Source organism: Poecile atricapillus, chromosome 1 (assembly GCF_030490865.1).
Source record: "Poecile atricapillus isolate bPoeAtr1 chromosome 1, bPoeAtr1.hap1, whole genome shotgun sequence".
NCBI lineage: Eukaryota > Metazoa > Chordata > Aves > Passeriformes > Paridae > Poecile > Poecile atricapillus.
In genome coordinates, this window is record NC_081249.1 from 137,963,406 (window position 1) to 137,984,119 (window position 20,714).

A 20,714-nucleotide genomic window follows, 5' to 3' on the forward strand; every position below is an offset into this window, starting at 1 on the left:
CTTTCTCCAGACGTTCTGTTGAAATAACACACATTTTTTTTCAGGCATGTAGATCACTCAAGATAAATCGGTAAGTTTTGTAATGGGTGTAATTTAGTTTCAGAGTTGATAGATTATAAAAACATAAGTATTTCAGCCACAACTTTTCATTTTAGTTTACTGTTTGTTTTTGTTTATTGGGCTTTTCTGCCTCCTAGATATTCACATGATTCCAAGGAATATTAGTGGAGTATGTCATGGGAACTTGGATTCTAAGTAGTTAGGGAATAGGAAAGGCAAAGTCACCCATGGCCTTTGCCAAACCTGTTTTCCTTCATACTTCTGACTTAGAACAGTACTGAAGACCTTTCAATATTGATCAAGGTAGGGCATGCCTTTGCACTGGCAGGGAGCTGATACAGTGTCCAGGCTCTTACCTGGCTCAGAGCTCCAATTAACCTTTGCAGAAGACAGGACAGTTCACTTGCACATAAATTTGCCAGTGTTGCCAAGGTTATTTGGTAGAAAATAGTATGTTGTAGTTAAAGAAGTGAAGATGAAGCTGATATTACAGAATCAAAGAATCACTAGGGGGAGGGACTTCCTGAATGACTCCAGAGAGGCAGATACCATGATTTCTTGGACAGGCTGTTCCAGTGCTCTGCCACTGTTAGGGTAAAGGAATTCTTTCTCATGATGAAGTGGAGCTTCTTGTATTTTGGTGGATGTCCATTACTCCTTAAATATTGGAGACTGAGTACACTTGGGTTTTGCTGGTTGATTTTCACAGTTCTGTTAATTTCTCCATTAAAACATTATATTGTTTTAACTTTTAAGACTATCCTATACTACTCGTTAATGGTATGCAAGAGATTACACAGCAACCAAAGACCCCAAACCTGGACTTTCTGTGCAGTTGGGGAACAGTGTGACTGGAGCAAGGTGAGACTGGAATATCTCTTGGGAGATTGGAGGAAAGAATAGGCTATGTTTTAGGATCAGTGGTTATTACCTCCAATTGAGGTACCTTCCTTGAGCTGGCACTAGAGCCTAGGAGGTGTGTAGTTGTCCTGTGTCTTGGCAAGAGCACCAGAGCATGCTTATGCTATGAAGAGAATACTGTTTTTCTTTCTTTGAAGCAGATTCTTAATTTATTTTATAAGCTTGGTCTACCAAAGAGCCTTCTGGTGGGTGCAGTTAGAGATTTTCATTCTGTAGAGCAGGTTCAATTTAGTGCTTGGGAGGGGCCAATAGTAGCACAAGTCCCTAAATCTTTCAGTGCCCCAGACTCTTCCTGAGTGGCATCTTGGTGTCATAAAATGTTAAAAGAACTCCACAGTAACTAATTTTGGCGTAGCCTTCTTGATGGTGACCCTCCATTTACAAAGGAGAAAGAGGAGACTAACAGGACAAAGTTATTCCTTTTTATATTCTACCCCTGCTTTTAGGCGTGGTTTTTGTACTGGCTATGATTTCATCAAAGTACACCACTATCCTATCACAAGTCCAGGAGCTGCTGCATAGATCAATGCTGGAGTAATCCTGAATTACATTTGAGTAACACTTTAATTTCCTCCTTGGGCTCCATCCAGCTGCCAAGTCTGGACCTTTTGTTTCTGTGCTTTATGGCAGGTTTTGGCTTTGCAGGTTTTTACATTGCTGCCAAGTTAATTTTAGAACTTTGGTTGCTATGACTACTGCTAAGTATTTCTTAGTTCTCTACTTATTTGCTCAGTTTGCTGCTTTTCTTTTCTTTGTGTGTGAAGTGCAGAGTAATTATCTTACCCTGCAGAAGATATAAAAGGATGGCATGTGAGAGGTGAGGCTCTTGATCTTCAGGCTGACTCAGCTGCTCTTTTAGAGCAGCTGCAAAGACTTAAAAGCATAGCTCTTGTAGCACATGGTCAGGATGAGGATTTAAGTCTGGGGAGGAAGGCACTGGTAATGCACTCATTCTGGTGCGTTGAATGAGATGTGCTGGCACTGCTTCTAATTCTGCTGACTGCTACTATCCTTAGGTTTATCTGTGTCTTGCTGGCTACTTGTGTAACTATGTATAGCTCCAAGTGTTACACTTTGATTTACATTCTTGGGAATAATAACCACTGTTTTGCTCAGGGCATCTAAAGTGCATTATACAGAGAAACTCTGTTTCATTGCTTAGAGCTCAAGTTGTTACACTGATACCAATAGTGATGTAAATATATATATATTTATATATATAGTGAGATATATATATATATATGCATGTACGGCTAACAAGCTCTTCATATCAGGAGGTCCTACTGCGTTTATGCAGGCAAGGTCATGACTGTCTTTCCAGTCATCTGAAAGAATAAGTAAAGACAGAGCATGCAGTGGTATTTAAGACTCCTGATTGGTATTTGAAACACTTAGGCTTTGCAGGAAAATGTAGTTCTTGTCAGTATGAAAGAGCTTTGGAGAATGTCCTGAGAAAGTGAGAGCTTTGGAGAATGTCCTGAGAAGGTGAGAACATTGCTATCTAGTTTACAGATGGAGATAGCCAGGCAAGGAGCCAGGCAGAGGTGGAGAAAATTACCTGATGGGCAACATCAAGGGTTGGGAATAGATTCACCCTTTGCTCCAGTTTCTTAGATCAAGGGCTATTCTGTTTGCTGTGGTTCTGGTCTGTGGGCATTAGGGACACTTGTGATTAGCAGAGAGTTAAACACAAGGTAACCTTGGTGCCATCTGAAGCCAGGACATCTGTGCAGATGCTTATTGTCTATCTTTGTGAAGCCATCACTGTTACAGGCATACCTGGAAGAAACTTCATCCTGGTGCCTTCCCAGAAGTCTTACCCATTTACCAAGTACCTGTTAAGCAAAGATGTAATCATATTTTATTCCTCTGGCCAATTCCCATAGATAAGGACTGTTTAGTATGTGTAACACCTCCATTAGTGAATCTCTCTTCTGTGCCTGAAACAGAAAAAGCCATAGCAGGGCAAAAACATGCTTTGAATGCAGCTGAAAACAAGTCCTTGTCTCTGGTGTCTATGGGAACTGTGAAGCTGTTCAGGAGGGAAACAATGGTAACCTAGCAGGAGACTTCATGAGGTCAAGGTGCTGTGTTGTCTGAGAGAGATTGTTTGTAACACTGAAAAGGGCAATAGGGAAAGAAGATAACTCAGTTAGAAAAACATTGCTAGAATAAAGAATATTCTGAGAGTTAGTTCAGTGCACAAAATCTACGTAAGATTTGTTTTAGTGGCATATAAAATCATCAAGGATGAAAAATTTAATAAGAGTTTTGGGAGACTTAGCTGGATGCCCTAAGAACTCCAAACACAGAAAGTAAATAATGTGCAGAGGCTCTGCCTGTCTGCATTTGGTTTCTGTCGTCTTTAACCTTCCAAGCTGCAGCTCTGCACTTTAACCAGTTGGAATTTAAATGTGTTGTTACAGTAGCATCTTTGTTGGAGATGGACCGTGACTCGTGCTCATTAAGGCTACAGATGTCTGCTCAGATTATGTATTTCAAAAGCTTTTTCTCCAATGAACTGTGAAAAGCCAGGCTTGAGCAGAGGATTGTGAAAGATAAAATAATAGCCTCTCATCCCTGTGTCTGGCAGACTTAATGCAATTACTCTCAGATCTTTTTTTAAACTTTGAGACAGCAAATTTGTTCACAGTCAATAAAATAGACCTCTGAGCACAACCCGCTATGTTTCCTTTATCAGTATTTTCCTAAATTATTCACAAGGCTTTTTACACTCCAAAAATCTCTAATCTGTGAATTCAGCATTTCCCAGACACTAGGGTTTAATAGGCGTAAGTGGCATTGATAAACTGTTTATATGTGGCATGATGGAAAACGGATCTTCTTAAGGGGAAGAAAAGCACAAAATAATAAATACTCCATGAATTTAAATTAAATTTGCTTGCCCACTCACTCTTTTTCATGAATTTGCACTTAGTAGGAGAGCAGACAGAACTTTTTAAACCTACCTGGATAATGCCTGCTTCTCCTGGGAGAGGATAACTGAATTAACAAGAAATTCAGTTCAATTACTTCTGTGATGTGTAAACATTTGCTGAAAGTTATTAGAGCAGAGCTAAAGAGTCACGGATTTTGTTTCCTTAAGTAGTCGTGCATGTCCAACTGAGAGTTTTCAGGTGTTCTCTATATCTCACTTTCTCCTTGTTACATCAAGTGCAAAATGAATAGAGCTTCATCAGGCAGTCTCAGCTCAGTACCCCTCATTCCCTTCCAAACCTCTGAATATTCACCAGGCTCTACAAAAAAAACAGAATGTTATCAAGGAGCTTTAAAAAGTTACTTATTTCAACATGATTAGGTATATAGAAAGACAAAGCAAAAACTTGATGTAGAAGTCTCCTGTATGCAAAACTGCCTCATAGTCCTGCTAGTTTAGTTTGAGCTATGCCATAGAGAAATTTTCTTGCCAACATGTTACTTTGGAGGACCACTAAGGTCAGTTGACCTCTCTAGGACTGTAAGCTAAGCAGCGTTGATAGGCTCAGGTAATGTCACTTTCATCTTTTGCAGGTTTTGGATTTACTTTGGATTTTTTTTCTTGCTAGAAAAGAGATACTAGGTACAGGTTGGTCTTTTGTGAAATAAATTATATGACAGCCGAAGTGAAATGCCACTGGACTTCACTTGTGAGCATGGTTTGCTAAGACACTGTAAGTTTTTGTCTTCTTGGCCTGGAAAACCCACCAATAAGGCAAGAATAATGTTGTTATTGTGGTGAAAGAAGGCTTAGTTTCAATGATAGCTGAAGCTTCCTAGTTAGAACTCCATCTCAGGTACAGTCTGTTCCTGGACAGGTATAAAGGCTGTGCATGTTTAGGGAGCTGGATTCTGTGTATGGGGAGGGTGTCCCTATGCAAATCCTCAACACTACTTGGGCTGCAAGAAAGAGCACTTGACAAATGAACCAGATTCTTTCCTTTTCACAGGATATATCTGTACTCCTTTGTGCTGCTTCATGTTAGAGGCACATGGGCTACAATTAGCTGAACTGATGGAGATGCTAATTCCAATCCCAAATGCAGCATTGCTGTGTTGGCTGGTTCAAAGTTTGCACCAGACAGCACTGTTCAAAACAGTACCCTAATGGCTCTTCTTCTGGTTCCTCTACACACGTCTCGGCATGCTCTTAGATTGCTCAGACAGACGGTGAACTGAATGGGAATACAAGAAACAGATCTAAACACCTGAAAAGGAATAGAGTTACTAGTAAATAAATGATGTTTCATTAGCCACAGTAATCCCAAATCTCTAAAACAGCCTGTTAACTGCAAAGATATCCCAAATCTCTGCAAAATATGTCTATGGTTGTTGTATGAAAAGGATTGTAAAACCAGATAAGAGATGTTTTGTTTCACACTGTTCTAAAGCTGGTCATCAGATCCCATCTGACTCTGGACAAAGCAGTTTTTCTTCAGCAGCCTAATTGGCTTGTTTGGATTTATAGAACCGGTTCTTGTAGGACTTAGGAGATGATATCCTGAACAGGTGGATAACTTTAAAAGTTGGGGGAAAAAAGTTGATGGATAATCACTTCTCATTTATCTTCCCTTTTAGTAAGATGGAGATTATACAGAGAAGAGACTGTGCTGCTGCAGAATGACCCCATGGTAACTAATCAGTCTCATCAGGTCTACAAAGGCATCCTGTTTTCAGCCTTATGCCAATGCACTGTAACCAGTGAGCCAAGTTGAATGAGAGTCTTGGGGTATTTTACTGGGGTGTCATAAAAGATTTCCCTTCCTTGCACTTGCTGCAGATAGTAGTATTCATCCACGGGTCAGTCCTTGCAAATAAACTTTTTGAAGTTTGCATAAAAAGTATCTGCTTGTCATTATATTCCCTGTGCTGGCCCTTGTCTGTGATATGTGATATGAATTCATTTCTCAGCTGTTGAATTTAGGGAGTGTATTAAAGGAGCCAGAGTAATATGTGATGAGCTGTAATTAAAATTACTAATGCATGTCAATTCCTTTCCTTCCTTCTGCTTTCATTTATATTCCTCATGCAGACTTGGTTCACTTTGCTGAGTGAGCCAGAGACCAAATGTTGAGTGGAAACAGTGATTTTTGCTTTCTTTAGCACAGTTGCACAGGGAAATGAAGTTAGCAAAGATCCTCCCTGAGGTATTACCCTAAGGCATTAAACTAAGTATCAGGAAAAGTCTGGCTTGCAGCTGGCCTGCTAAGCTCTGGTCTGTGACTGTAGTGGCATCATCAGTGGAACAGCTCTATCTCAGTGGTAGTTTTCATAGCTGGTAGCAGGACCAATAATCACAGAATAGTTTGGGTTGGAATGAACCATAAAAACCATCTTGTTCCAACCCCCTTCTGTGAGTAGGGACACTTTCCACTAGACCAGGTTGCTCAGGGCCCCATCCAGCCTGGCCTTGAACACTTCCAGGGATGGGGCACCCACAGCTTCTCTGAGCAACCTGTTCCAGTGCCACACCATCCTCACAGTGAAGAAATCTTGTTTTCTTTGTTCTGATACAGTCTTTTTTTCCCCATCTCATCTCTTCTTATGAAAGTATCTATGTTTTAAAATGGAGATGTTTAAAGGATTAGCCATTTTATGTTGTATTATCTTACCAAATGCAGAAGCTATTTATAGTGATGCTGGAAATTGTGGTTTGGTGTTTAACCATGGAAGTGAACTACCAAAATCAAAAATTGAGAGAGATACCTAAAGCATCTTGATGAAAACAATGGGTGCTTGAGTAAACGTCTTCCATTATGCTGGGCACAGTCATTTCATTATCCGTTGTTAGAAAAATATGTTAGTGGCTCTGTTGCAATTCTGAATGACTGAAAAGTGGTTTTGCTTGTTAAGGAAAATAAAGGAAAATCATATGCTAAGACTTACTGTGCCAGTCCTCTGCAGTAGGAAATCTAGAATTTGGATGGATCATGCTCTTGTAATTGTGTGGATTTGGGGCTCTGTTTGTTTGGTTTGGTTTGGTTTGGTTTTTACTCAGCTTCATATTTTTCTTGAGGTAGATGAATGTCAGAATAGCCTGTTTGAGGCTATAAGGAATTATAGGCTGCACAGAAAGAGAAATTCCTGCCCAAAAATATGTTGCTCAATGGCTGCATGACCTTGTGAACATGAGGCTTAAATGGTGTCAGGGAAATATAAAGTTAAAAAAAAAAAAAAAAAAAGGAAAAAAAAGAGTAGGTGTTGCACCTTCTACATCTCTGATTCTCGTGAGCTTTGCAAGGTGCAGCCAAAGTATTGTGGTTATGGCTTGGAACTGGGTGTCTCACCTCTGGAAACAAAAGCTATGACTGTTAGGTAGGGGTGGGAGAGATACTCCCATGATAATGCTCATGCTTCCTACTACAGTGTGTATTCTTCCTCAGCTTGTCTCTCCCTAGTAGTTTGTGTGCTGGCACTACTGCGGGTGAGGATGGACTGAGGGATACTCTGCCAATCTCCAATTTACATGCATGTGCTTTTAATAAGCTCATTTTTCACAGTCTGAAGGAAAAAGAAAAACTTTCTTTTGTCACACAGCATGTTAGCAGAAAACACAGCATAGGCCAAAAGCAGTTTTGTATTGAAACCAATCTCAGGATTCCTTTTCCTTTTGTCTTGCAGAGGCAGGGAGCGGCCAAGATTACGTGACCTCCGAAAATCAGCTGCTTTACTACCCGAGTATCACCTATGCCATCATTGGCAGCTCTGTCATTTTCGTCCTCGTGGTGGCCTTTCTGGCCTTGGTGCTGCACCACCAGCGCAAGCGCAACAATCTGATGACACTGCCGGTGCATCGCCTGCAGCACCCCGTGCTGCTGTCCCGCCTGGTGGTCCTCGACCACCCGCACCACTGCAGCGTCACCTACAACGTCAACAACGGCATCCAGTACATGGCCAGCCAGCCCTACCACAGGCCAGTGGACCTGGACTCCCCGCCCTCCTATTCAGAGGCTGTGCTTGACCAAAGGTATGTACAGGAGCTGATTCTGCGCTCAGCAAAGCATCCCTCTGCTGGTTGCAGCTCTGCTCATCTGTGCTGCTGCTCCCCACTTACTGCTGCTTTTGACAGGACCCCAGTGCTGCACTTCTGTCACCTGCACAGGGTCAATTTTCAGTAAATCTGAGCTCCTTCCATATATGAAAAATTCATGGTCCTCAGGTCCCTTTACTGGTACAAACTCAAGTCATGTTCTCCTAGCACATGTTGGTAGTAAGATTTTGAGAATGGCAGGAGAATGTATCACTTGTCAAGCAGTGATAGACTGTGCCAGTCTGGAATCAAAATGTGAAAATTGAATTTGGAGTTTCACCAAAAACCCAGCTAAGTTGTAGGTCATAGCACTGAAAAAATACAGCCCTCTTCATTTATGATAAGTATATAAAGGTGAGAGAGTTCTTCATTTCTTGTATAAAGAAATTGTGTCATTCTTCTGCTCTGCACTGCTTTACCTTTTACCAAGAGAAGAAAAGAACAGAACTCTGGAATGGAAAGAACTCTTAATTTAAATAGCTGAAAGTGCTTTGAAATTTGGTATGGGTGTGGCTTGTTTATGATGCTTTTGTAGTTATGTAATTATGACACTGGTTTTATTTGTAGATAATTAACCTTCATTTTCACCTCTGTCTGTAAAGTGTTTCCAAACAAAACTTGTAAGCAGACATCCCCTCTATATAAAAAGGTTATGGTACAAACTTCAGCAATTCAGATTGTTCACTATCACCCTGTTGGTATTTTTAGTACAAATTGTGGGATTTAAGAATAATAGTAAATTCCTATCACCTACTGCAGGTCCCTTGTCTTAATGTTGCCTTTCATAATAATGATAACTTTTCATAATTAAGAACAACTAAATGAGCAGGTGTCCAGATTGTAATCACTTCTCACCTGAGCTGATAAAACCATCAGCAGTTTGGGAGCTAATTGCTCCCAGGGCCTGTTATCAATCTGCTCAACACTTCAGTCCCTTTACTTGCTTGCTATCAGAACCACAGAACAGTTTCTCTGAATGCAGTTCTCGTCTTGCCTGTGCCTACTTAACAGTTTCTCTGCATGTGATCTCATGACAGCCAAAGTGATTTGTCAGTGTGGAGAATTCAGTTTGTTACTTATTTGTAGACTGTAAGCCATTAACTTCTGTCACTTAGTGGAGGTTCTCTTGGAGCTTTCTTCTGTTCAATCATCATCTATAGGTGTGAATCCACCACTTAATGTTACTTCTTTTAGTGTTTTCTCTGGTGTAAATGTTAAACAGAAAAGCTTTCTACCTCTTGCACAGCTGTCTTTGAGCCAGCTTTGTTGGAAGTCCATAGCCATCTAACCCAGTGTGTAGATTGTTAAACATGTTGTAATTACTGTGTTGCCCCTTGGCCAGAAACCTTGCTTCCCAGTGGTGGTGTGGATATTTTGAAATTACCTGAATAATGTGAGCAGGTCTTAGATCTCTTGATATGTGTCATACTTGAAAAGCTAAGAAATACCATTTGTTTTTTTCATCATTGTAATACTATGTACTATCTTCTGTCCCACTGTTTTCAGTAACTTCTTACTCTGTTGTGTGTTTTACAGCAGACCACCTTGGTTTGACCTTCCTCCACCACCTTACTGTTCCGAATCTGAATCCCCTAATCAGCCAGACCTTCCTCCTTACCGCTCTCGGTCAGGAAGCTTGGCCAGCACAGACACCCCTGTGGCAGAAAGTCCTGTGGGCACGTCTGACAGCTGGACGAGAGATGTGCGTGGCAGCATGGATGGGCTGAACAGAACTCTTCTGGAGAGGACAGTAGATCAGAGTGATCCTCTGGTCAGCCACATTGCTGAAAGAGAAGTGTAACTGCTCCAGTTGGCACAGCCAGAAGGCATTTACTGTGTCTGTGTGGGTTATTCTGCTGTGGCTAATAGGTTTCAGGGGCACATGTGCCTGAATGATGACTTTGCTTTGAATTCACACTGAGTTAATATATGAAGTCAACATTTTTGGCTCATCAAAGGCAGAGCAAGGAGAGCTAAACCTAGAGTCACATCAGCTCTCCACAGTATTTCTGTGAGCAAGTTCTGGTTCAGACAAGTAAGAGAAACATCAGTGCTTTGTCAAAAGACCTGATGTGATGTATTTATTGGACTGCTTACTGTATATGAATGTATATATGTGCGTGTATAATAGTTACAGAAGTTGCACACGAGAGCTCTGCCAGAAGGACTCTTGTTTTCAGACTGCCTTCCATCCTGTCGACGTGGGAGCTGTTTCTTCTTACTGCCTGGTGCCAGCTGGTGGTCACTGAAGCACATGAGAGGCAGTCATTCTGCTTGGAAGTTTGGTGTCCAATGCCAGCCACCTGGCAGAGCCCGAACTGCAGAAGATCTCCCACTTGACCCATCTCTGCATGGCCTGTGAAGGAGATTAAAGTTTGTGAGGATGCAACAACTCTAACCAAGCAAGGTTTTTTGTTCCCAGATGCCAGTATCTAGGCCAAATTTGCATGGTTGTCTCAGAAGCACCACAAAGGTTGGCTTGTCTGTCAAAGTCGAGGCTGAGTACAGAGGCACTGAAGCTTCTCAGAACAACAGAGCAACAACAGTTTCTTTTCCTGTGTGGCATAACATTACTCCATGTGTTCCCTCTTAAAAAAACCCCACAACTAAATAACAAAACAAACCCCCAAATTGTTCCAGCAAAATCTTCAACACCAAAACTGGTGTGAGGCAAATACCCAGCACAGAGAGCTTTAATGTCAATGAGTAGTTTGTTATATTTGTAAAATACCTGAGCACAGGTCATGCAGTGAAAGGTGTTGGGCTTGGCATCCCATCTACAGCATGTATGTGTACATGCATGGATACACATGTGTAATCCTGTGTGTAGATATGTACATAGTTATCACTTGGGTTTAGTTCTGCTACACCACAAGAACTCTATAAACTGTCACAGTTTTGTTTTTGATAAACTCATTGATTTTCACAGAGTTTGCATTACTCACATTCATTTGGTTGAAATTCTAACTTCTGCAGAAAACCAGAATTATTTAGGTCTGTTCTGTTCTAAGTCTTGTAATGGTCTCCTGTCAAATGGGTTTCAGTGCACCTTGTTGAATCACCATGTGAGAGCACCTCCGAAGTAAAGGTATTCGGAGTGGCAAGAGGGAAGAGGCTGTGAATTTAAATGCCACTGCAGTGCCGTTCTTGTGCTCAGCAGTGTCTTCCTCTTGTCTGGAGGCAAATTTGCCTTGAAAATTTATTAATATTTGTCTATCTCACATTTCCCACTCTTTCTATGTAAAAGAACAGTGTTACTAAACGGACCTTGCTGTTTAAAGGAAGTGAAGGAAGCTGACTGCCCACACCTTCTGCTTTTTTCCTCCCCATCTTTGTAAGGTAGATTCTTTTGCCCAAAGATTATATGCTCAGAACCCAAGAATTTGGAGTGTAGGTAAGGGAACAACTCAAGTTCAGTCTCAGTTCTCATAAACGCACCTGAAATTCTTGGGAGGCGGTTAGGGTATTTTTGTTTTTTGTTTTTTTTCTTTTTGCATTTCCAGCTCTGGAGTCTGTTGCCACGATATGCAAGAGGCAGGGACCGGATAAATTTACAAGCACAGGTCATTCCAGGACTGAGGACATGGTGGGAAGTCCTGGAGGATTCTAATGCTGATGAGCTGGGCTGACTTTGGAAGCAGATTAAGGGCAGCTTTCATTACAGGCTTAGGCAGCCTGTGGTGAAGTGCGTTGGTGAAGATGCTCCTTAGGTCCTTGCAAAGTACAAGAGTGGGTCAGATTTCATCCTTGCTAAAAACTTGAGCAATGTTATTATGCTGTCCTGCACAAAGCAGGATTTAGCTTTATTACTGACTGACCAAGGTCATAGGCACTGCTGTCATTGCACGGAGCAGACATCTATTCCTTATTTTACAGGTGGATCAGACTCAGGTACGTGAATGAGTTAATAGTACAGGTGGGTGCAGGGACATCTCCTGTGATCACTGGACCCTGCTGCCCCTCTTGCCTTCCATTGAAGTTCTGTTTGGCCTCTGTAAGAGAGCTGTGTTATGCTGTATCAGAATTAACCTTAATGGTTTTCTGTTGCAGTTTTAGAAACTTTATATTGGTCTTGAAAACATACCAGTGAAGAGTTTGCAGTAGTTTCATTGTAATTAGGTATCTTTTTAGTTTTAAAGTCACCTAAAGCTGTGTTAATGAAACTAAATCTTTGTGCCCAGTATTCATCAAACAAGCCTTCCACAGGGGATTGCATTTCACCATGTGTATTCCATGACACCAGAGGGTGTGCAGCCCAAATACTGTGTGCCTGTGGCATCTGAGAAACATTGCCTTGCATTGCTAAGAGGTAGAAAAAGAGTGAATATAGCCAGTTTCTTCTGTCTTCTGTGTCAGTCACTGTCATATGTGTACATATATATATATATATATATATATATTAAAAGGATACTCTTTCAGGATGTATATATTAATGTAACTTTTGCATTAAGATAATCCATTTGGACTTTACAAAAAAAAAAGAAAAAAGGAAAAATTCTTGATGGTGTGATGTTTTCCCTTCTAGCTAAGGGTGTATTTATCTTTGTATAGGAATCTTCTAGTTTTTGAGAACACAACTTAAAAGGAGATGGTGCCTTTCTGTTTGAATGTTGATTGGAAAAGCTGTTACCTGCATTTCTGGGTGTTGTTACATATGATTTTCTAAAGATCCAAAAAGAGCAACAAGTCTTGTCTTCCTCTTCATTGTTACTTGTGAGGACCACTGAACTTTGTGGACTGCAGCAGTTCAGTGTCTTGTTCCAAAAAGGTGTGATAAAACTTGGAGTGACTCATCTTACTCCAATTTTCTGGTTTGTAGAACAGGTTTGCCAGGCTGGTTTCTTTGGAAATTGCTGTAGTATCACACAGAAATTGTTTATGATGTGTCACTTCTAGTGTGTTAATACAGCATTACGCTGCATTATTCAGTGGAATCTTGGAAATGTGCTGATGAAATGAAATATTTCATTGAAAATCCTGCAGTTCATATGGCTGAAGTTAAATGTTCATCCAATACCACGTGATAGGGTTTCTTCTCAGTAGCAGCTAAAATTGGAATTGATCATCCTATTATTTGCAATTGTTCTTAACCTTTTAGTTTGATGTTAGTCATCCAAGAGCTTTCCTTTCTACTTAATATTAAAACAAATGGATATTATTTCAAAGACTCACTCTTACAAAAGTAAAATCCAATTCAAGTTTTCTTCAAGAGCCAAATTCTGTTTCCACATCTGTACTGAATGATAACCACTGTATTGAGTAGTTCTCAGTGCAGCTATTAATATATTTGAACAAAAGAATTTGAAGAATTGACTACTTGAGGTAAATGAAGGCATGTTGGAAAGAAGGTCATTTAAAAATAAACAAAATTCAGGAGCTTCAAGGCTGAAATCAGAGTGCTGTGTATTTAAAATGAAGCCATTAGTGATTCTGCTTGATAGTAATCTGAAGTTCCTTGTAAGGCAAATTACCATTTACCTCTGTGGTACTGGAAATGGAAAACTGACAGTAATGCTTTTTAAAAAAGCCTGTGAATAATTTTCTTGGCTCTTGTCTGCAGTGACATATACAAAAACACTGACTGCATTGCAAGTTTTAAATAACTCTGCATTCCTTCTTCCTCTGCTTTTAAGCCAAATAAGTTTTATTTACACCACTTCACTTTGATACAGCTAATAGGGCCCTTGTGATAGATTTAGAAACTAAGTGGAGGAAAGAGATGACTCTCACTTTAATTAATGCTGCAGCTTGTTAATCTTGTGCTCTTTACTTTTAGACGTCTTAGCAAAGACAAATGGTTTTAGTAGATAAGGAAAACTATTAATGATGAAAAGGATGGAGGGACACTGATTCTGGTTTTTAATGAATATTTAAAATAGTATAAATGAAGAAAAAAAAATTAATACTGTTTTTTTAATGTGGTGATCAAATGAGAAGTACTGTTTTTAACTGTTGCTTATTGGAAGCTACTTTGCATATAATGCCTGGAACTAAAATGGTAAGACAAGGGCTTTTCTTGCAGTTCTTACTGGATCTGCAATATTTTTTTATTAACTCAAGGTTATATTACACCCATGGACTAAAATATGGACTGTAGGAAGAATTTCAATACTGTGCTGGATTCTGCCTGAATGTATCCCAGTACAGGACTGTGGCCTTCATTTGTCTTTTTTTTTTTTTCTTATTTGAGGGGTTTTGTCAACTTAAAATGGAGAAGTTACTTAAATGCTTTAAGGGAGGTTGTATGTTGAAAGCCAGCCTTGTCTTAAACTTTTGTTAACTGGAAATCTTCAAAAATGTATTCTGTATTACTGAATAAAATTGGTGTTTTAATACTGTTCACAAGTAAGCATGTCCCTTGTCTCATAAAGTCACAGTTGTTCCAGTTTTATGGCCTCCTGCATGAGGCTTCTTACAACTTCTTTTGCATTCCATGTTAAGTTTTGTTAACTCTTTGTGGGTTTTAAATATATTTTTTAAACAAAGTCATTGGAAACTCACATGTACCTGTGTGTATAAAAATCTACTGATCTGTGTGTCTCCATATTTATACAAATGAAAATTGCTTAATAGCACAATTTCTCATTTTGCTGTCCTGTTTGTGCTATCAAAGACGAGGCGTCTGAACCAGTTTTGTCTGCTTTGTTGCAAAGCTGTAGGGGCCACAGCAGAGCTTGGTGCTCTGTGCTGGCTGCTGTATATGGATTTACCAACAGAGCTAAAGGGCTGTCAGCATTAGCTTCTACCTCCCCCTTTCTGCCTGCCACTTCCCCACCACTCCTGCTCCCAGCACAATGTCCCTGGTTGTCCCCAGGTCTGTGATCCACGTGCCGGATGCGTGAGCCGGATCCAAGTGCAGATGCTCTGTGAGGCAGCGTGTGTGGCTGCTGTCCTGAGTCAGGACTCTGCCCCCAACAGATGCCTCATGCAGGCACCACCACTCTCAGGGGAACCATCCAGACCCACTTCTTGTCAAAGTCCTGTCACTCAAAGGATTACTGTAAGAAGTACCCCAATGTTATAAAGTTATTTTCCCAGACTAAGGAGAACTAATTCAAATGTTATGTCTAAATAGTTGAATCTCTATAAGTATACAGAAGTTGACATATCCCACTTCCATGATTCTTCTCCACTTGCTACCTTCACAAAGGCATGCCAGTTTTATTGTTATCCTCATTAATTAAACCACATGCCCTGACTCAGATTCTCAGATAGAAATCTTTGTTTGGTGCTGGCAAACTGCCCCCAAATAGCTGTGGATCCAGAATTCACGCCAGCAGCACAAGGGAGATGGAGCTGTTGAGGCTGCCACAAAGGGCTCTCTGCAGGAGAGGGAATGCTGGGGTCTCAGGGCTGGCTCATTCAGTCACATCACAGCAAGAGCTGTGCTTGAGAAATGCTGATAATAAATACCATACTCTCCAGCTAAGCTCCCTAATTAAGCTTTTTTTATTCTCTCTGCTTTGATTTGTTTAAAGATCCTAATTTTTACACCTTAAAAATTAAATAGGCAGCAGTGAATTCTAAGTGCAACATCTTTTCTTGCTGGTTTGCAAACAGTCTGTTAATCAGTCAGCCTCAGTTATCTGTTGGAGAGAGAACTAAGCAGCTTTTCACTGTTTGGGGAGCTGTAGTCCAAAATGATGTGTTGTTATTAATTGAAGCAAAGACATCTTCGTGTGGAAATTCACAGCTCTTCTTTGCTTTTCAAAGCAAAGTTGAGGGTATGCATATTGCATAAAGCACTTTGGAAAAGTACTGGATGGATCTCTCTAGGGAATTAACTTTTCTGTTTATCTGCCAAACATACTGTGAGTAGATAAATTGAAGCATGATTCTCTGCTCCCCAAAATCCCAATATTCCTTACAGCCTTATTGTGGGGACCAGTGGAGGAGAAGAGGTAGAGCAGTTTTGGGGCTGATTTGATCCTTAGCATTTCTGAGGACGAAGTGTTTCAGTAGGTGCAGTTGCATTGATGCTGGATACTGTGCAGAAGACCCCCACTCACTGGGAATTTATTTGGGACCATCACTTCCTATATGCTTCCCAACAGGCACTGTACAGGTGGCTTTTCATTTTTATCCAAGTCTCTTCTTACCTAAGGTTATTTCCTATCAGTTACCCTGAGGTAAAACCTTTCATATCTCACTATTTGAGACCACAGCCTGTAACTCCTTCAAATTTAAACCACTGTCATTTTTCAGCACAAATGTACAATAACCTTCACCTGTGTGGGAGCAACAGCAGTAAGAGCTCAGCTTCACCCAAACCTCTCTCTTCTCCAGGAGCACCCTGGCAGCATCAATTTGACGAAATGAATCTGAGTCTCTTACATTTATTTAGAACACCTGCTATTTCCTTGACAGATGGGAGTCCTGTTGTGGCACAGTGATGAAGTACGATGTGTTTGACAGAGTAGATTTTTCTTCTCATTTGTTTGTGACAGAGTTATTTCAGAAAATGCTCCAAATGCTCCCCACCCAGTGCTGCATCTAAAGCAGAGATATCTTGCAGAGGTGTGGGGTAAGGGGAGGACAGTGAGGTTGGCTGTTTAATGTATATGCATATATATAACTGCTTTGGAGATTTCTTATGTGTTCTAGCTCTTGTACCTGAATAAGAAATATTTAAGTGCTGCACAATAAGTGAATTTGCAGACTAAGGAAGTATGGTTGATACTTGGCTGCTCTTTTGCTAATTTCTGTTTACTCAGATATGATGCATAGTCAAGAGCAAAAATTCTCCGTACATCTGTTGCTGTATTTATTGTTCTCCCTTGGCAATCTGTGCAGAGCAGAGGACTTAGCAGAACCAATGAATTACCTGAAGTGAATCTGGAGAGTGCTTTGCTTCAGAAATAAAGGAGCTGGCTTACATATCCACTTGCAAGGTGTCATGTTAGGTATGCTGGTTAAGACATGAATTACATAAAATAAAATTATACCTGGGCTTCTGCAGGGGAAAAAAAAAAAAAGCAGCAATCCTGTGAATCTGAGAGCTGGGGCAGATCTTCATCAGCAGGGCCAATCTAGGAGCTGGCTGCCGGTCAGGGTTAGAAGTTCCTTCACTGTGACCCTGAGAGGAGCTGCAAGTGCAGCACTCACAGGAAAAACCAATGGTTGTTTCAGGTTTGATAGTGTGAGTTAGTCTGTCTAGTATCTGATACCTGAAATATGTGAAAATCATTCTAGACCAATTATCGGCTTCCTTCAGAAAGCTACGTGGAAATTGTTTGGCTGCTTTGTTTACATCATGTTTCTCAAGCAGCTAACCACTCTCTCCATTTTTATCCACTGCAGGGATGGAAGGACGATTTGCAGTGTTTTAAGTAGGGACACCTGAGATAGGGAGAGACACCAAAATGAGTTTCAGGAATAACAGAACCTGCATCTTCCAAGATCCAGCTTCCTGACCACTGGATAGAGTCTTACCCATTCCATTTAACAGAAGATCCTTTGCAGATTTAAGGAGGGGGAAAAAAAGAAGAGGTAAGTCTGGACATGCAGGTAATTGTTTTAAATTCTTCTTGCAAAGAATTCTTGCAGTGATCAAAAAAAAATGAACAAATGTGCATATTCATAATTGCTTATTTTCTTCTATCTTCTAGGTATTTGTTAGCCCTTCAGACTCTTTGAAACAGTTACTCTGTATAGCTCTTCACACAGAGGAAGATTTTGCTCTAGAATAAGATTCCAGGCTGGGTCTTAACCTAGAGCAGGTATTTCTGTAGGTTTCCACAAAGGAAGGTTGTAGCTTAACGAATATGTGGACTCCAGAAGGGAGCTGGGGGAGCGTACTGGAAATGGGCTGCTGTAAATAATGCTGGTTTAAAGATGCACACTGGAATTACAGTGTGTGGAGGGGAGGCCACAGGTACTACAGGCCCTGAAGGAACACTTTGTCAGGTGGCTGGCACCAACATTTTCTGCTTTATGGAACTGGGGAAAGGAGGGGGGGAAGGTGGGAGGGAGAAATGTCATTTTGACCCTGAGTTTATGGGTAGCCCAAAGAGATACAAGGAACTACAGAGAGAAGAGTGTGACCTGGCTGCCTTTCATGCTGGCATTTGAAAAATTAGCTCAAGATAGTGCTTTGAAGGGTAATATAATTAAAAAAAAAATAAAAGAAGTCCCCACTTTCTTTTCTTGATATTGACATCAAGAATGAGATTGCTCATGTGGGCGAGAGAGTGATTCAAAATGATTTTTGGATGTTTTTTTTTCCTTCCTTTGAAAATTTAGGTGAAGTTAATTATGGAATGGCAGCAGCATCCTAACAGAAGTGAGTGCTTTCATCTCACCTCCTGCTTTTAAAATAGCTGCGCTCTTATCTCTGCTTTGAGGAAGGGGATGTGGGGGGAGAGCACCCTGGTGCTCCTGCAGCCTGACAGTCACCAGATGAATGAAATGCCTTAGAAGACCTGAGGCCATTAAAGCCTGCCAGCAAAGATATTAAGAGCCTGCCAATGTGCTGATAGCATGTTTTGTGTTAATCTGATGAAGTAAGCAGAGGAGCTGTTCCCAGCACAGGCCAGGTGCAGGTAGGGAAGCACTTGCTGTGCTCAGCGGGATGGGCTTTGAGCTGCTCTGGGTTGTAAGGGGAAGGTGTGGTGTGACACCAAGACAGAGGACCAAATGCAAAACCCTAGGAGGATGAGGCTCTGGTTGGAAAGGAAAAGGCAGACAGGGAGTTGGAGTGCTGATAGCATTGCTGTCAGGTAACCCCAACAGGGCAGCCCCTGCTCTTGGTTTTTTCCCTGGAGGTGTGTGTATATGCCAGTGCATGGTGAAATCCCAGGTCAGGTGAGAGCTGAAGGCAATACCACTGTGTTGTGGGCCTCCCTTCAGCTGCTGGGTAATGAGCCTTACCACCCCATTGTAAGCAGAAGTTAATCCTGCTGCATGGTGCACACAGCAGCTCCAGGGCTGTTCATTACCTTTTAGTGCACAGGGCATGCCTGCACAGGCACTCCCGAGGGTTTCCCATTTCTTTGAAGAAAGAGGCACTTATTTCAGTGGATGCAGTCTGATCTGGTGTTCTGCAATCACCTGAAGCCAATGGTTTCAGGATCCATGTGAGGAGAGATCTTGGACTGTTAGATATGCTTGGACTTCAGCCCTCTCACAGTGTCTGAGGACAATAGCTGAACCTCTGTGGCAGCCCCAGGACTAAGTCTGTCTGAAAGCCCTTAAACCACATTATGGGATCCAAGTATCTCCTTAAACAGAAGCAGCACAGATCATTTTTGCCAAATGGACTGTGAGAGGTTTGAAGGCAAAGGGGAGGAAATGAAGGGGAAGGGGGTATAAGAACATGAACTGTCATCTGGAAACAGGTTTGTGCTGTAGTCTTTGGCAAGTGTCTGACTTCACACTGTCAAGTCATTTATGAAGCATCCCTGAGGCTGTGGGGAGGCTTCCCCTCACTACTATCAACTGTTAGGAAAATGCCAGAGGATCTGTGTGCCCTTATCTCTGTTTAGTCTGAGAGTTTGTTAAGATGCCCTGAAGAATTTTGGATTTTATTTGCCTGTGGTTAGATCTCTTCTGTCAGCTTGGTATTACATGTCCCTTCGGTGAAGGTCTGGTGCTCCTGTGCATGCTTGGTCTGAAGGCTGCCTTCTGCCCTTGCTTTCTCTTCAGCTTACATTACTGCTTTACAATGCCCTGCTGATGAAATGTAATTAAAGTAACTTCTGAGCTTTTACAGGATATTTTCACAGCCCAACATTCCCCTAATATCCAGTCTAAACCTCCCCAAGAAACCAAGCCCCACCTGGCTACAACTTCCTTCCAGGAAGTTGTAGATTGATGAGGTCTGCCTTGACCTCCTTTTCCCCAGGCTGAACATCCCCAGCCCTCTCAGCTGCTCCTCACGGGACTTGAGCTCCAGAGCCTTCTCCATTGCCCTTCTCTGGACACGCTCCAACACCTCAGTGTCTTTCCCGTAGTGAGGGGCCCAGAACTGGACACAGGACCTGAGGTGTGTCCTCACACACAGTGCTGAGTACAGGGGACACTCACTGCTCTGGTCCAGCTAGCCGCACTATTGCTGAAACTATTCCTGATAATTTTGTCTCAGAGCTTGCCAGCATGGAGGTCTGGCTGCACTGTTGTGGCTTGACCAACTGCTTGGGTCTCTGCTCGCCTGTCTTAGGCAGCCAGTGGGAAGAAGCAACTAAGCATCCCTCTTCTGAAGTGGCAGGTTGGGAAAGCCTCTCCCTAGCAGCACTCTGGTGAAGGCTTGGTAGCTTGAGACATGCCTGGCATCTGAGGCACCACTCATCCTAAATGCAGCCATATTTTCATCCCATGCAAGGGGTAGTGTACTTCTCTGTAAGCAGTACTCTGCATTCAGACAGATGAGCAGTGCATTAGTTATGATGTGTTTGTGTTTTTCAAATGTCTTGGTTTTTCCAGTGGGAAATTAATAGCTTTGGCTGTAGTCTGGTGAGTCTAGGAGTCACAACTTAAGGAAGAACCTTTCAAAGCTGGGTTCTAAACCAATAAAACATCTCAGATGGTTACTGCTGAGTTAATGACTCAGTGAATAAACAAATCACTGTGTGACCCTTCATGTTTCTAGTCTGCCTGATCTTCCTTTTCCCCTTGCAGCCTGCCTGCATTACCCAAAAATCAAACACAAGGCAATATAATCAAATGCAATGCAGTAGTCTCCTTTTCCTTCTCCGGCAGGGCTTGTTTT

At 41.5% G+C, this 20,714-nt stretch overlaps 1 protein-coding gene across 2 annotated transcripts in view; it reads left to right on the forward strand.

Annotated features, from left to right (window-relative positions):
* The window catches only part of LDLRAD3 (low density lipoprotein receptor class A domain containing 3), a 105,593-nt gene extending 91,247 nt beyond the window's left edge, over positions 1–14,346 (forward strand). For both annotated transcript variants that reach the window (XM_058829490.1, XM_058829491.1), the window contains exons 5-6: positions 7,600–7,945; positions 9,545–14,346. In XM_058829490.1, coding sequence (XP_058685473.1) covers positions 7,600–7,945; positions 9,545–9,809 — 611 coding nt within the window. In that variant the 3' untranslated portion in view covers positions 9,810–14,346. The remainder of the gene's footprint in view (positions 1–7,599; positions 7,946–9,544) is intronic.
* The last annotated feature ends 6,368 nt before the right edge of the window (positions 14,347–20,714 follow it).